Here is a 17,878-nt window from a genome sequence, read left to right on the forward strand (position 1 = left end):
AGAATGATTCCTTAGCGAATCGGACACCATTAGCTAGCTGTCTGTTTCCAAGGGCATGGAAGCCGTCAGGGTTTTTTCTTTAAGGTTCATTTGCGTTTACGTTGCTTAAGGCACAGCGTTAGCATAATGTCATCCAGCGGTTGTTTCATGTACTTCGCTTATGGCAGTAATTTACTGAAAGAGAGACTGCAGCTAAAAAACCCATCAGCTGTGTTTCACTGCGTCGGAAGAATCCAGGTAAACAAACATTTTATGTGACTGAAGATTACCTTAATAATCGGCAATGAATGGAGATAAAGTCCATAGAATGACAAAATTAGATTACTTTAACATGGTAACTGTGCTTGTGAGTCTTACTACAATAAATGTGTAAAGATTTGGTACTGACCACTACTGTCATCACAAATTAAAGTAACAAAAAAGGATTTGTTGTTAATTTCAACATTTACTAGTGCATTATTCAAATCAAAAGTTGTGCTTGTTAACATTAGTTAATGCACTGGAAATAAGCATGAACTAACAATGAATAACTGTATTTTCATTAACTAACATTAATAAAGATGAATAAATACAGTAATAAATGTATTGTTCATTTTTTGTTTATGTTAATTAATTAATCAATTAACTAACATTAACTAATGGACCATTATTCTAAAGTGTTACGCGCATACATTTGTGTAAGGCTGGCCTAGGTGTTTCCAAACTTATAGATGAAAGGGACCACCATCCTGAAATGTAAAACTCTTTTTTTTATATATAGTTTATTGAATAAGGAAGGGTTATATACTGTGGGGTAAAAAATATTACAGCTGCCTAAATATTTAGAAAATAATAATAAAAAAAAAAAAAATCCCCTCATTATAGCACTAATTATTTATTTACTAGGTTGTTTACTTGTTTTATTCAGTTATTATTTTATATATATATATATATATATATATATATATATATATATATATATATATATATATATATATATATATAATTTATCGTATAATTTTTATTTGTATTTAATTTTATTTTTTATATATAAAAAAGGTATGAACAGAATGTTTTAGACATGTACTGGTATAGTACTCTATAAACTATATTAGAATGCACTGTACACACTATAAATATGGCAATCATTAGGGGTGGAACGGTTCAACTTTTTCAAGGTTCGGTTTGTTTCACGGTTTTAGAGTCAAGGTTTAGGTATGGTTTGGTATGTTTATGGAGAAACGATACTTAAAAAAAATCTATGTAACTATGAGTAACAACACAAATAAATACAATAGAGTAAAGATACAAATAAAATAAATAGTGATTTTCAGTTTTTTGTTCAGGGAGGTCTAGCGTTAGTTTGAATTGTATATGTATTGAAAATTTTATAAAGTTATCAAATGTAAAACAGCATCTCATATTTGACTGTACAAATTAAAGATTGTTCTTTATTAATGTTACAAAAGCTTTTTAATCAAGAGCAGTGAGTGATTTCTTTGTTGTTGCTGTTAAATTAATATTAAGACTGTCACATTACGCTTGCTGTGCAGTAGTGATGCGTGGGTCGGGGATTTTTCCAACCCGCGGGTCCCGCTTTTATGAAATTATTTGACCCGCCCCGCAAATAAAGTAAAATTTCTTGACCCGCCCCGCCCCGCACATCGGGGACATCACGGAAGTTACGTTGCTACTTACCTTCGTATTGTAACCTTATCATTATAGGCTATAGAGCATCACAGTCCCGCCCACAGCCCGAGAGAGCTCTGGTGCCGGAAGTAAATTTCCCATTAATTTCTCCCATTGACTTTCGGAAAAATCCGTATATAAAGAGTTTTAGAGCATGTGTGAGGATAACCAGCTACGGCTGAACTCATAAGCATATAACATATCATTTCAAGTGAAAAAATTAAGACAAAATCCAAAAAAAGTCAAAGGTACAAGACTGTGTACATATTTTCATTTCGAGCGCAGGAACTACTCATCCCATAAACCACCACGCCCCATTGAATTCGACTGAAGCCACAACCGCGAACAAGCCTTTTGAGCGACTTCCAAATCTGATGACGGCATGGATGACGGCCACCCGCGCAAACTTTTTCCTCCAGTGAATTATCTCATGGCAGCCATGGAGATCATGACTGCACTGATAAGTCTACCATACAAAAACGCAACACAGTTGCACCCGTCTTGGCCAATAGACCGTGCAAAGCCCGAGCTCGCCTCGGTCGACACCACGATTGATCCGATCAAGACTGGGCTCTCCTCGAGCGCTGTAATCACACCTCAGTTCTTACCCGCCGTGGCTCAGCATGTCACCGCGGCTTTTCCGGCCGAGGCACAGTTTGAGGCTGCCTCCTCTAGCGGCACAGACCGCGCGTCGTAATCAATAAATTTTCAGGTGAAGACGCTAAATACAGGTTCACGGCTAGAAAGTAGTGCGGGAGCTGCATGGAGTTCCGATCACATACTCATCCCGATCACGGTTTGAGCCTCGGATGCATTCAAAAACTTCTGCGACTAGACGGTATGCGAATGCCCAACCGGATGTGATGTATTCTAATCAAATCTATCGGTGCGAGGTCAGAATTACCTATATTTTGTTAACTTTAACATTATTCTTCAAACACTATTTATGTAAAATGGTGGTTTATAATAATTATGGGAGAAATAATTATTAAACCATTATTTACTTGATTAGCCCCATAAAACCTACTGTTTTATTTTGGGGGTCATCTGATTTGTGACTATGTATTTATACATTATATTCATTAAAATTATTAATTTTCCCATGGTGAACATGCCAAGGTAACAGTTGCTGCAAGACCAGTTTGAAAGCTCTGCACGACTGCCTAAAGGGAGAAATGTGACAATCGTGTCCAAATGTCGTGTGCCATGGAAGGTGGCTTAAAGTTTGTTAAATGAGGTTATGACGTAGTTCTGTTGGATGACGATGCCATTTTTTTTTTACCACGAAGCCAAGGCATTTTTTCAAGAGTCGTCATCCACAGAGTCTACAGGTGGAAATTAGCAATTGTTGCTATAACCTGGCCCAAGACATATTCTTTGTTTAACAAGTTTAATGTTTATTTGTGCATTGTCCCTGTTTCAGAGTCGTCATCCACACTGAAATGTCCAAAGATATTATCTGCCTTACCGTGCATGTTTAAACCTCACACAGACATAAGTTTCATGCAATTTTTCTGGCAGGACCAATTTATTTAGGGACATGTTTCACCATTTACTAACGTGATCGCTTAGAATTTATCTAATACACCACAACCCTCGTTTTGCCGCAGGACAGCAAGTGTGAGTAAAAATTCTGTTGCCTTTCTAGGACTATAATATGAAAAGCATGTAAGTAAATATCTTTAGAAACTGCTTGGAAGTGAATAGCACATAACTGCAATTAATGTTATTGCCATAATCATGTCAAAAAAGGCTTACCCATACGATGCCGTCAGTATTGAGCTCCCACGGGATGCTGGCGTGAGCCTCCAGGCCACACACCCTTACCTTTTCCTCCTACAATCAGCGAGGCTTACCCGTCCAATGCCTTGAGTATTGAGCTCCCATCAGACACCGGTGAGAGCCTCCTGGCAACACAACTTTACCCTTTCCGTCTTACGTCCGGAGAGGCTTACCCGTTCGATGCCTTGAGTATTGAGCTCCCATCGGACGTCGGTGAGAGCCTCCCGGCTAGACAACCTTACCTTTTCCTTTCTATGATCGGCGAGGCTTACCCGTTCGGTGCCTTGACTATTGAGCTCCCATCGGACGTCGGCGAGAGTCTAACGGCCACCTAACTTTTCGTTCTTGTTTAACGGGTGACAGTACTCTCTGTACGATGACAAGAGTCTCTTTTCCCCCCGCCTGGGGAGGCTTACCCGCTTGATGTTCTGAGTCCTGATCTCCCATCGGATTCTGCGAGAGCCCGCGCAGTCGGGTTTTCCTCTTCTCGCTCCCCGACCGGCGAGGCTTACCCGTCTGATGCCGTTGAGTATTGTGCTCGAGTCAGATGTCGGCGAGAGTGCTCCCGGTTGGATTTTCTTTTCTTGCTGCCCACAAACAGGTCTTATCCATCTGATGCCGTGAGTATTGATCTCCCGTCGGGTGTTGCAAGAGTCTTCTTTGTCGGCAGCCAAAAGCCTGTTTATCTGCTCAACTGAGAGGACCTACACGTCCATCGTCCTGAATCTTGATCTCCAGTCGGAGGCTTCATGGGTTCTCTCGGTCAGTTATCTGCCCTGGTTGCCAACTGACTAGCAGGGGCTCATCAGCCAGTAGGGCCTGTACGCCAACACCGTGACCTATTCCAGTCGAGGCAACTCGGGCTCTCCTGGTCGGGCTATCCAATCACGTTGCTCCTCCGCTATCGTCTGGTAGGGCTTATCCGTTCCAATGCAGTGAGGTGCTCCGGTTGTGCAACGGCTCGAGCCCTCCCGACCGGGCACCCCAAATCACGTAGTCCGATACAAGTAGCCGGTAGGGCCTATCTCTCCAAATAGGTAAAGTTGCTCCCACTGGAATACATAGGCTCTTCCGACCTGCCACCCAGCTGACTTTCTAAATATCAACCCCCGCCAGATCTCAACGCTTAGTAGGCTGCTGTCCTTTCCGCTATTGCTTTTTGGGGGGTACTCTAGGTTCGGGCCATTCCCGAGCTCGGAGCCCCTTCCCCGGACAGCACACCAAAAATGCACTATAATACTTCAGCTAATTATATTTAAGTGTGAACTTATGAAATGTAGTTTCATAACAAGGTTCGGGAGGAGCACGTAAGATACTTAGCCTAATTAGCACAGGTGGAGCCACTTAAGATAATCAACCTTAGGGTATAAATACAGCTGAATTAGCCTACGTGTCTCCATTGATGGTTTATCAGCATCCCCCCTCCACCCCATCTCCTCCACTAGAGTTCCCGGGCTCGGAGCCACTTCCCCGGACAGCACGCCAAATATGCACTTCAATACTTCAGCTAATTATATGTAAGTGTGAACTTGTGAAACACAATACTTCAGAGAGAGCTTATATATGCGTGCGTTCTGAGGCGCGGGTTTGCATGCTTCGGATGAGCGCATTCACAAATCTTAACACTGCACGCACGTGCTCGCGTCCTCTGGCTCTTAAATGTTTAAACTGACAAAGCTTAACTGAGTTTAGTTTAAACAGCTATCAACGTTCAGGTCTCATCTGTGCTCGCCCGCTATCAGCACCCGGTGATGACGGAATAAATGACTGCTCATACTTATGCTCATCCAGCATAAGTCTTTCACATTGAACAAGGGTGCATGGTTTGTCCACGTTATTTATGTCTGGGAATCCAGAATGCGCATGCATAAACAGAAACATATATTAGTTGAACCTTCTTTGTTTAACGTGTTATTTATAGCAAACCATATTACAGATACTTTGTAAGATTTAAGTTGAACCGGGGTCCCAGCGCATGCCGAACCGTGTGTGGTAAACCAAACCGAACCGAACCGAACCGTGCCATCCCTAGGAATCCTATTGTTAAGTTATACATGAAAATATGACTGTCTTGTAAGTGATGTACTGTTTCTCAGGACTACAGGCTGAATTTCGGTCTTTCGGGTGACCACACTAACTGCGCTTGGCACGGTGGAGTGGCCACCATACAGGAGAGCGAAGGAGACGAGGTTTGGGGAGTCGTGTGGAGGATAGATAACCAAAACCTGCCCAGTTTAGACAGGTGAGATCACCTGCTGTGATTGAGATGTCTCCCAAAATCACTCTATCATTTGTGTTAATGATCCGGGGCCATATTCACAAAATGTTTTATCTTATATTTATGAGAGGTCTCCCATATAGCAGTAAAAGTTCTTAGGTTCTAAGAGGAAACTCTTAACTATACACAAAGCTGCTGAGCCCAACCTTTATTGAGGAATGAGGATAAATCTCAATCTAAGAGAATTAATCTAAGAGCTCATTGCTATAGATGATATCATCAATCTTACTCACTATGCCCGCAGTGATTGGCTGAGAGGGGATGGATCTCTGTCAGTCATTTACTCATAGAACGAGGTAAATGTTCATTCGACCTCAAATCGTTTAATCTCAAATATGGCTTATTATTAAAAAATTCAAACATGTACGTTGTTATTGTCACATCACCACAGCACATGTGCCTTGGTGAGTGAAATTCTTTGAAATTGCAGAAACAACTAACATATAACCATACAGAATTCAACGTGAAAATGTGCAATATGCACATACATATAGTCAGTACACACAGTGTATTATTAGACATACTTGCATTAACACCACACATTATACGCAATATGTACATACATACAGTTAGCACTACACATTATACACTATACACAGAATGTACACGTTCCACATTATGTAAAAATATACAGTGCCTTGCGAAAGTATTCGGCCCCCTTGAACTTTGTGACCTTTTGCCACATTTCAGGCTTTAAACATAAAGATATAAAACTAATTTTTTTGTGAAGAATCAACAACAAGTGGGACACAATCATGAAGTGGAACGAAATTTATTGGATATTTCAAACTTTTTTAACAAATAAAAAACTGAAAAATTGGGCGTGCAAAATTATTCAGCCCCCTTAAGTTAATACTTTGTAGCGCCACCTTTTGCTGCGATTACAGCTGTAAGTCGTTTGGGGTATGTCTCTATCAGTTTTGCACATCGAGAGACTGAAATTTTTGCCCATTCCTCCTTGCAAAACAGCTCGAGCTCAGTGAGGTTGGATGGAGAGCATTTGTGAACAGCAGTTTTCAGTTCTTTTCACAGATTCTCGATTGGATTCAGGTCTGGACTTTGACTTGGCCATTCTAACAACTGGATATGTTTATTTGTGAACCATTCCATTGTAGCTCTTGCTTTATGTTTTGGATCATTGTCTTGTTGGAAGACAAATCTCCGTCCCAGTCTCAGGTCTTTTGCAGCTTCAGGTTTTCTTCCAGAATGGTCCTGTATTTGGCTCCATCCATCTTCCCATCAATTTTAACCATCTTCCCTGTCCCTGCTGAAGAAAAGCAGGCCCAAACCATGATGCTGCCACCACCATGTTTGACAGTGGGGATGGTGTGTTCAGGGTGATGAGCTGTGTTGCTTTTACACCAAACATAAGGTTTTGCATTGTTGCCAAAAAGTTCGATTTTGGTTTCATCTGACCAGAGCACCTTCTTCCACATGTTTGGTGTGTCTCCCAGGTGGCTTGTGGCAAACTTTAAATGACACTTTTTATGGATATCTTTAAGAAATGGCTTTCTTCTTGCCACTCTTCCATAAAGGCCAGATTTGTGCAGTATACGACTGATTGTTGTCCTATGGACAGAGTCTCCCACCTCAGCTGTAGATCTCTGCAGTTCATCCAGAGTGATCATGGGCCTCTTGGCTGCATCTCTGATCAGTCTTCTCCTTGTATGAGCTGAAAGTTTAGAGGGACGGCCAGGTCTTGGTAGATTTGCAGTGGTCTGATACTCCTTCCATTTCAATATTATCGCTTGCACAGTGCTCCTTGGGATGTTTAAAGCTTGGGAAATCTTTTTGTATCCAAATCCGGCTTTAAACTTCTCCACAACAGTATCTCGGACTATCACAGTGCAGGTGCATTTATACGGAGACTTGATTACACACAGGTGGATTCTATTTTATATCATTAGTCATTTAGGTCAACATTGGATCATTCAGAGATCTTCACTGAACTTCTGGAGAGAGTTTGCTGCAATGAAAGTAAAGGGGCTAAATAATTTTGCACGCCCAATTTTTAAGTTTTTTATTTGTTAAAAAAGTTTGAAATATCGAGTAAATTTCGTTCCACTTCATGATTGTGTCCCACTTGTTGTTGATTCTTGACAAAAAATTACAGTTTCATATCTTTATGTTTGAAGCCTGAAATGTGGCAAAAGGTCGCAAAGTTCAAGGGGGCCGAATACTTTCGCAAGGCACTGTATACGCACAAAAATATGCTAAGGTGCAACAGAGTGTACGTGAACTGGATACAGAAATGTCATGGATGTGCATCGGATGGTATCCAGTGTTAACGGTTAAGTTATTGTATTAAATGCAGTGTGTATGTATAGTCCAGTGTTGAACTGTTGGAGTTAAAGTGCAGTGTGTGGCATACTATATTGTGGGAGTATGCTGTAGGGTGTATTAGTTCTGACTGTTCACTGTTCATTAGTCTGATAGCCTGAGGGGAAAAGCTTTCCTTATACACCTCCTGGTGTAGATGTCCTGGAGGCAGGGAAGCTCACCTCCAATAATGTGGCTGGCAGTTTGCACAACCCTTTTCAGAGCTTTACGGTTTCCAGCGGTGCTGTTTCCAAACCAAGCAGTGATGTAGCCCATCAGGATGATCTCTATAGTGCATGTGAAGAATGTTCTGAGGATGCTGGGGCTCATTCCAAACTTCTGATGTGCATTCTTCAGCACTGCATCAGTGTGTGTAGACCAGGTGAGATACTGATGTTAACGCCAAGAAACTTGAAGCTGCTTACCCATTCCACAGGTGTTTTGTAGATGGTGATGGGTGTGTGTTCTCTGCTCTGTTTCCTGAAATCCACCACCAGCTCCTTGATCTTGTTAATGTTGATTGAGAGGTGGCTCTCCTGACACCATTTAGTCAGGGTGCTCACCTCCTCTCTGTAGGCCTTCTCATCGTTGTCGGTGATCAGGCCTATCACCGTTGTGTCATCAGCGAATTTGACGATGACGTTGGAGCTGTGTGTGGCTGTACAGTCATGTGTGTACAGGAGTGGGCTGAGGACACAGCCCTGAGGAGCACCAGTGTTGAGGGACAGCAGTGATGAAGTGTTGTTGCCCATTCTGACCACCTGACTTCTGCCTGTCAGGAAGTCCAGGATCCAGCTGCACAGAGATCTGTTTAGTCCCAGAGTCTGGAGCTTCGCAACAAGTGTGGCAGGCACTATGGTGTTAAATGCTGAGCTGTAGTCCACAAACAGCTTTCTCACATAGGTGTTCTTATTTTCCAGGTGGGAGAGAGCAGTGTGTAGGGTGAAAGCAATAGCATCTTCTGTAGAACGGTTGCTGTGATATGCAAATTGTAGCGGGTTCAATGAGGCAGGCAGCACAGAGCAGATGTAGTCTCTGACGAGTTTCTCAAAACACTTGCTGAAGATTGGTGTGAGAGCAATGGGCCTCCAGTCATTTAAGCATGTGATTTTGTGTTTCTTTGGTATGGGCACAATTGTAGATTTTTTTGAAGCAGGAAGGAACCACTGACAGACAGAGGGGGAGGTTGAAAATGTCTGTGAAAACACCAGCTAGCTGGAATACTTATGTTTGGAGCACACGGCCTGGGATGCCATCGGGACCCGCAGCCTTATGGATATTTAGCTGTTGGATGGATCAGGTTACATCCACGATAGAGACGGAGAGTGTTCTCACATCTTCAGCAGCTGCGGGAGTGCGATCTGTGTGGGCGGGGTTGTGAGCCTCGAAATGAGCATAAACATTTTTAAGCTCATCCGGTAGAGAGGCGGCGATGTTCACAGAAGCTGGTTTATTCCCTTTAAAGTCTGTGATGTTGTTGATGCCCTGCCACATGCTTCTTGCATCGTTGGTGTAAAATTGTCAGTGGTGTCAAAAGTACTGGCATTCATTACTCAAGTAGAAGTATAGATACTAGGGTTTAAAAAGACTTTTGTAGAAGTTGAAGTATCAACTCAAGCTTTTTACTCAAGTAAAAGTGTAAAAGTACTGGTTTAAAAAACTACTTAAAGTATCAAAGTAAAAGTAATGTAAGGGGAAAAAAAATGCCATTAAGAACAAAAGCTTAGGCCGCACCACAGGGGTCTATTGTGAACTACCCCACCTCCTCAAAAAAACATTTTTCTAAAGGCCATAGGCCATAATGACTATAATGTTATATTAAAATGTTCATGTTGAAAAATTTGGGATGCACTAGGCTTCCTGTTTCAGCCGCATATATGAAAATACAAAAATGGTGTGCACATCCCAAACATCCAATTAGGACGCAGGTGCAAGACAACTGAATGATATAGACAAATAAAGAAGTGAAGTCTGAACACTGAAAACTACTGCTCCAGAGGAATTTAATCAAGCAACGTTTCGACCTTCAGGTCTTCCTCAGCCGCATATATGCCCATTTAAAATGAACGCACTTTAGTACAATGCAAATACATTAAAGGACTAGAGATATGATGACTAGTTGCCAATAAGTATTGTTATAGTGCAAAAAGTCAAATTTCAGAGGCTTGTCATCAATAACTTTTAATGGAATGTAAATGTACATCCATGATTAGCTGCAGGAATCTGCGAGGGGAATGGACAAGAACATTGGTGCAGGCTTAGTAACAATTACACTTGTATGGTTGTCTATTTACAGTAAACATGATAGTGCTTTCAAAATTAATGATTAATCCAAGTGATTAATCAAAAACTAAAACTGAAAAAGAAATCATAATCCTGATACTTTCTTGATTGATAGCTTCTTGTATTTGGTACATACGTCTGCTATGTCCAGTGTTCAGGGGGTAACGAGTTACAAAGTTGGTATAGCCTTCTTCTCACAACATTGTCAATCGCATCGTCAATCGAAAACGCTAATTTATTAAAACGTCTCGCTACCGAACTACCTACAGTAGCTTAATTTGTGGAGGACGAAGAAAAAGCACTCATTTGGTAAATGAGCCAGTGAGAAATAATAACTTTTAAGTAGGGTCCAGTGCCTTTTCAATACTTTTAAAACGGTACCGGCTCCTAAACGGTGCCTGAACCGATACTTAAAAAAAAAGAACCACAAAAAAACTATGGATAACTTTAAAGAACATTACAAATATTTAAAATAAATCCATAGCTTGTTGTGCAAGTTGTGCTTCCCTTAATCTAAGGCTAATAAATGTATTTCACAATCTGGGTCATTATTTAATACAGAACCACACATAATGTTTCTGCTGTATCTCTGTCACTCACTCTGATATTTAGTTAAGATGAGTGCTGTCTGTCACTGTCTTTAATCAGTTCTGTGAATTACTGTATGGTCATTCTTTTATAGCAACAATGTCGTTTTTAAAATACAGTACTGTGCAAAAGTCTTATGGAAAAATTAGTATTTTCTCCCCAAAAAGGGTTTTAAGCCAGTTATTTATATCTTTTGCTGTAGTGTGTCAGTAGGAAATATCAGTTTGCCATTAATTTTAATAATAATCTAGTGCGGTTTTGAATGCACAAGCAGTCTGACAACGGCAAAATGAATGTTTGGAAATGTAAACTGATATTTTATACTGACACACTACAGCAAAATATATAAATAACTGTCCGAACACCATTCTTTTAAGTGAAAATACTAACGTGTCTAAGACTTTTGCACAGTAGTGTATGTATAAAGTACGTATGATTAAATTAAGTATATTTAAGTAAGTGTAATTAAAGTATGTGTTCGTTCATATGTGTTAAGGGTTAGATTTTGTAGAGCGCGCTGAAAGACGGGAGGAGACCGGTCTGACGCTGGTTTCATGTGAAATTTAAGCGGACTGACTCTGAGTTGATCGGATATCGGTTCCATACCCAACCCTACTTTTAAGAAATATATTTTTTGATAAACGAACCCAAAACTGTCTATGTCCTGGCTGGACTGTGATGTGATTTGTGTCACGTGCAGGTGCGATGGATCGCGTACAGACCAATAGGGTGTCGGAATGGTATATGTTTATACTACTTTTTTTGAATGATGACAAGCCGGAATGAAAACAAGGCGAAATGAAATAGCAGTAACGAAGCTATTTTTAAAATGTAAGGAGTAGAAAGTACAGATACTTGCCTGAAAATGTAAGGAGTAGAAGTAAAATTATAATTACTCAAGTAAAGTATAGATACCCCAAATTTCTACTTAAGTACAGTAACAAAGTATTTGTACTTCGTTACTTGACACCTCTGAAAATTGTTCTTCAACTTTGTTTTTGTATTGTCTTTTTGCGGCTTTGATGGATTTCCTGAGATCGTAACTGGCTTGTTTGCGATTATCAGTGTTCCTGGATTTAAAAGCGGATGTCTGCGCTGACAAGGCTGCTCGAACATCGCTGTTAATCCACGGTTTTTGGTTGGGGTGAATGCGGATTGTTTTTGTTAGCACTACATCTTCTACACACTTCCAGATGAAACACGTTACAGTTTCTGAATACTCCTCTATGTCGTCATCAGACGCTGCCCAGAACATGTCCCAGTCCACGTGATCAAAATAGTCCTGTAGTATAGCGTCTGATTGGTCCGACCAGCATTGAATTGTCCTGAGGGCGGGTGCTTCCCGTTTTTGTTTCTGCCTACAAGCAGGCAGCAGCAGAATGGAAGAGCGATCTGATTTGCCGAAAGGTGGACGGGGGAGAGTTTTGTAGGCGTCCTGGAAAGGAGAGTAACAGTGGTCCAGGTGCACAATCACCTCGCGCGTTGATGGTGATGTGTTGAAAATATTTTAATGCTATTGTTCTGAAGTTGGCTTTGTTAAAGTCCCCCATAACAATAAACGCTGCATATGGGTACGTGGTTTCCTGCTCACTTATATTCCCATACAGTGCCTGGTCTGTGTTGGCTTGAGGGGGAATGTAAACAGCTGTGATTATGACTGCTGTAAATTTCCTCGGTAGCCAGAATGGTGGACACAGAAGCATTTGAAATTCCAGATAAGGGGAGCAGAAGGATTTAATAGTGTAGGTTCCTCTCATCACACCACAAGTTGTTGATAAAGAAACGCCCCCACCTCTGCTTTTCCCTGTGGGCTTTTACGTTCTGTCCGAACGGTGCATGGAGAACCCCATAAGCTCAATGGCTGAGTCTGGAACCTCTGCAAACATCTAGGTTTCTGTGAGGCAAATAATGCAGCAGTCCCTTGTTTCTTGTTGGTATGAAATACGTGCCCGCAGTTCACAGAGTTTGTTGTCCAGTGACTGAACGTTAGCCAGCAAAATGGTTGGGAGAGGAGGTCGGAGGGGACGACATCTGAGTCTGACAAGGACGGCGGCTCTCTTCCCTCTTTTCCACCGGCGTTTCCTCGGTCACGCCCATGCAGCCCAGACAAAGGGCTCTGATGCGGTGTAAACAAGGCTCCAGCTTTCATGAACTCAAAGTCCGATTTGGGTTTTGCAATGTAGGTACTATGCTAAGAAGCGTGTGTCTGTCGTATACCACGTAGAACAACAAAAAAAACAAGTAAAACAAACTAAAAACTGCAAAGTTTACTCCGAGCTCGCAACACGGCCACCATGCTCAGCACCATCTTGGATTACCTATTAATGTTATAGGCATTGCGTAACTGTATTTAGTGTGCATTAGCATTATTTTTAGATTTCAATTTCTGTCCAGTCTAATATCTTTGAAAGAAATTGTATATTTTTAACCTCAAAAAGCAATTTAATGTTCCTTAGAACTCACTCTAAAATGTGAAGTTAAATTTTTCCAGCTGTCTTTAATATATAAAGTCTAAAGTCCACACCTTCATGACGTAATGCTGCTTTGACTTTCGGTCAATGAAGTAAATTCAAATGGAGTACCTACTCAAACAATACGCGATTTCGGATGCACCGAATATATTGCTGCGCCGTGTGTTTACTGTTTTCATGTTTAATAAGTTCAAGCCATTCTGTCTTCTTTTTATTCCATCACAGTGATAGCTGGATGTCTTTGTACATTTAAGGAATTTCCTGGAGAGCCATGGAGCCTTCTGGCATGCAGTATGAATGAAACAGACATTACATGTGTTTAATGCTCAGTAATATGCACTTAGTCCTATTTTGGCCATAAATAGCAAAAATAATAATTCTCTATAGGGACATTTAAAGTAAACATATGATTTCTCTACAGTGAATATAAGTGTACAGGAGTTTTTTCTCCCACAGTGCATGCTAAAAAGTCTCATATTCCATAATAAAGACATCAATTTAGTTTTTGATTTTACATACTTCCTGATAAAAATAATTAAATTACTTTCAAAGATTTTTATTTTAACAGTAGCATATGATGTACAGCTATAGGCTGCTTGAATGGTAACAAGTAACCCTGCAGTTTTAAAAAAAAGTTTTCTCTAAAATAAAATAAGTATTGTTATTATCTAAACATTAATTTTTATTATCTAATTACATTTCTTGTTCATTTGTATTTGCTTTTTTATTTATTAAAATTTCAAATCACAAATTGCAATAAAAATTGCAAGTAGATTTTTTCCCCCCAAATTATGCAGCCCTGAACCATACCTGTGCTTTCCCTGTCAGTGCCACATGTGAGCAGTTGTTCAGTATTATTTCATGCCATAATACAGCCACCTGTCATACAGTATCTTTGAGAAAATGCTTATGTGTGCTTATTTTTTGAGTGACTAACATTTTGTTATTGCAATGTTACATTTGTTGCACTTATTATTATTTTTAATACCAAATACTTTACTAAACACATTCCTCATTAATGCTTGTTCAGTTATTTTGTATTATACTTCATTGTGGGAAAAAATATTTTCTGTATGTATGTAGCAAGCTACTTTTTAGTAGTAACTTGTATAGCTAACTACTTTTTCAGAAGAGAAGCTTAACTACTTTAACTTATGAGTAGCTTGTTACTTATTAAACTACAGTTTCAAAGTAGCTTCCCCAACACTGACGTTAACCAAACAAACACTCTGTTTCTCTCTGATGGCGCGTCCACAGTCAGAAAACACTTGTTTTTTAATGTAATTAAAATACTGTATCTTCTTTGAAGCAAGCTTAATGTATACACTTGATTGTGGAATTGGCTATAAAGGTTCATTATATTTTATTTCTTGCCCAACTTAAACATGAATATCAGGACATGATGTTTAGATTACAAGGCTGATTCCAGACAACAGCCATTTTAGGATGATTTGTGATTTGGTCTTAGGAGTCCTCTTGACTACCCCTGACTTTTAGCTGATTTTAGTGATAAAATGCTTTTTTAAATACTCTTGTGAAATAGCAAAAATGTATGTGTCCTAAAAGTAAGCCTGACACTTCCAATATTTTTAAGAGTTTCTTCTAAATCAGCAAGTTAGGAGCTACTTTTAGCCTTAAAGTTGGGGTGAAATGCTCATTTTCACTCAATATCCTGTTAATCTTGAGTACCTATAGAGTATTACTGCATCCTTCATAACTCCAAAAGTCTTTAGTTTTATTATATTCATAAGAGAAAGATAGTCTGTACCGATTTTTCCCAGAAAAACACGACCGGCTGGAGGTGTGACGTGTGGTCGGAGCTAAAGAATCACGAGCGCGAATAGGCTTTTGCGTTGAGAGCGTTTGGAAGCTGTGACATTACTGTGAGGGAAAACCCATCATCCCAAACAAACCATGGCTAACAGTCAGATTCAGCCGTTTATTTATGATCCAGAATCAGATCCAGAGGCTGAAATTTAACAAGAGCAGCATCAGCAAAGGCGTCTATGTGGTATGTACTGAAACTGTATATATTTGCTTAGCGGTTTTGGAAAATGACTAAGTTCCACTTTGTTGTCTTTTTTTTTTTTTTTTTTTAAGCTGTACATGTGGAAAGTGCAGTTTGATGACAACATCGCATGTTGTTTACTTGATGTGCTTACACGCCGATAGCTAAGTTAACAACACAGAGATATTTGAAGCAGTTTTACTCACCGCATGTGGTTCCAACACATGATCGTGACCCTTTTTCGTTGGGACTGCATTATACTTAAGAAATAAACGATGTGCAAATCCAGCGTCAAACTGGGCCTTGTTTGTAAAACAAGCATCTTCGAAATGCAGGGAACAAACACAAACACTTGCACAACTCCGTTGATGCTCTGTAAAATAAACTCCATCCACTGGTCCCTTAATGCTGTTTTTTTTTGGTAATCTGTGCAGGGTTGTCTTGCCCTGGCAACCAAAAACACTCTTCTTTTGTGACATTTCGCGATGCTCTCGCTCTGATCAGTGAAGTCTGTTGTGCTCTCAGTGCTCTGCTATACGGGAGCGCGCGCTCTTCCGGCAGAAGTGCCTCAGGACCCATATAAGGAAATTCCGCTCCATCTAACGTCACACAGAGCCATACTCGAAAAAAACTTTCAGAAACTGGTGACAAACCGGAAGAGGTTTTTTTGGAACAAAAATACTCCTTCAAACGTACAACTTAATTTTTGAAACTTTGTTCATGTTTAGCATGGGAATCCAACTCTTTAACAGTGTCAAAAACTCAGTATGCATGAAATAGCATTACACCCCCCCTTTAAGACTTTTTGTGAATGCAGCCCCAAGTATTGTAGGGGATATTGCACTTTTTCTTTTTCCACTGTAAAAGAAGCATCTCAGATCAGTGTTTCATTTCCATTTATTTATCTGTGTAAAGTAGCTTTGTAGTATACTTGTTTACTGCATATTATGCTGTTACATGCACATAGCAGAAAAAATAACTTAACTTTAAAATACTATGACATAGGCTTTTATAATCAGTCAGATTAGTACTCAAAAGTACAAATATATATGCAGGTACTGGTTGTAAACATTATATATGGATCCTTATTGCACCCCTTAAAGCCTTTATATGCTGATCAAGAATTAATATATCAGTATTTATTACAGACCTTGCATGTGTTTCAGACAGGAACAGGTTCATGAAGGTGTGTACAGCCCAATAGAGATCAAAGTAGAAATAAAAGAGGAGGTGCTTCTCTGCCGGACATACAAGATGAACAATCTCAGACCCTGTCCACCTTCACCACAGTACAAAAAGGTATTATTTACTGTCCATCAACCGTAACCCTTTGATAAAATATCAACAATTGTTTTAAAGATTACATTTCAAATATTCTCAGTATAGTTGTATTTTAACTTTATGATGATATAAGCCACCATAAGACATCTGTGACCGTTTAGTTTCATAACTATCATGATAAGTGTCAATAAAAGAGTCTCTTCTTCATCTGAATGTTTATCTCATCTCATTCTTCATCTAGGTTGTGTGTTTAGGGGCTCAACAGAGCGGCTTGCCTCAAAACTACATACAGAAGCTTCTGGCACTGGAGACAAACAACTACAGCGGCACTTCAATATTAGATCAGATTACAGACATCCAGAAATGACCTCCAGGAGCTTTTTTTTTTTTTTTAAGCTTTTCAAGTTAATTAATCATAAATGAAGACCAGTACTTTAACTCAATCCTAGGCATTTGTTGGGTTTAAATCTATTGTAGTAAGAACTGAACTAAACATTGATTGTCACAAACAACTTGTAAAACTATTATGTTAAATGTGGTACCAGTACAAATGTAAATTCTGAAGAACAAAAAAAAAAGTTCTTTTAAGTTCTTAAAATCAAGGGTGGATCATTTTGTACAGTTTTGCACGCGCACACACACACACACACACGTGTGTGTAATGATCACTATCACTTTATGTCTGTTGATTCTGTTGAATGTGATGTCTGTCTGCAGTGGCTCTTTATTCACCATCAGCTGATCAGACTAACATCTAAAACCTGAAAGTAAAACACAGACAGACAAATCTGTGAGAATACTGCATTATCCACTGTATAATAACTAAACCAAACTATTGGCACTGTTAGTCAGATAATAAACTAACCCTGTGACATATTTTTCAAAACTATTTTTAACCATCCTAGCCACCATGAATAATAACCCTTATCCATAATCCTGTATGAATGTTCCCTTCTGTCATTGTGACAGTTTTAAAGACAACCAAAGTCATAAAAACACAAATCTAATGCAACTGATATAGCCTTCAAAAATATAATTTTAGGTGTAAAAATAATTATTAATTGTTGTTGCAAAATATTTTTTTAACTAAAAGATACTTAATTATTCCTATAAACAGATTTAAACTCTTCATTAACATGTTTATAGTGGATAGATAACTATTACTCAGAAAGTGTTGTAAGAAGAAGAAACTATAATAAC

General features: G+C 39.5%; 2 protein-coding genes across 5 annotated transcripts in view; one reads left to right on the top strand and one right to left on the bottom strand.

Moving 5' to 3' along the window:
- On the top strand, positions 1-17,201 carry ggcta (gamma-glutamylcyclotransferase a). The gene is made up of 4 exons (XM_026232479.1): positions 1-237; positions 5,547-5,692; positions 16,564-16,696; positions 16,920-17,201. The coding sequence occupies exons 1-4, from the start codon at positions 127-129 to the stop codon at positions 17,043-17,045; spliced, it is 516 nt and encodes a 171-aa protein (XP_026088264.1). The 5' UTR covers positions 1-126; the 3' UTR covers positions 17,046-17,201.
- Positions 17,001-17,878, bottom strand: part of LOC113062552 (NLR family CARD domain-containing protein 3-like) — a 27,687-nt gene continuing 26,809 nt past the window's right edge. For all 4 annotated transcript variants that reach the window (XM_026232477.1, XM_026232475.1, XM_026232474.1 and 1 more), the window contains one exon: positions 17,001-17,439. In XM_026232477.1, the coding sequence (XP_026088262.1) occupies positions 17,433-17,439 (7 nt within the window). In that variant the 3' untranslated portion in view covers positions 17,001-17,432. The remainder of the gene's footprint in view (positions 17,440-17,878) is intronic.

This window comes from Carassius auratus, chromosome 44 (genome assembly GCF_003368295.1).
Source record: "Carassius auratus strain Wakin chromosome 44, ASM336829v1, whole genome shotgun sequence".
In the NCBI taxonomy this organism is placed as follows: domain Eukaryota; kingdom Metazoa; phylum Chordata; class Actinopteri; order Cypriniformes; family Cyprinidae; genus Carassius; species Carassius auratus.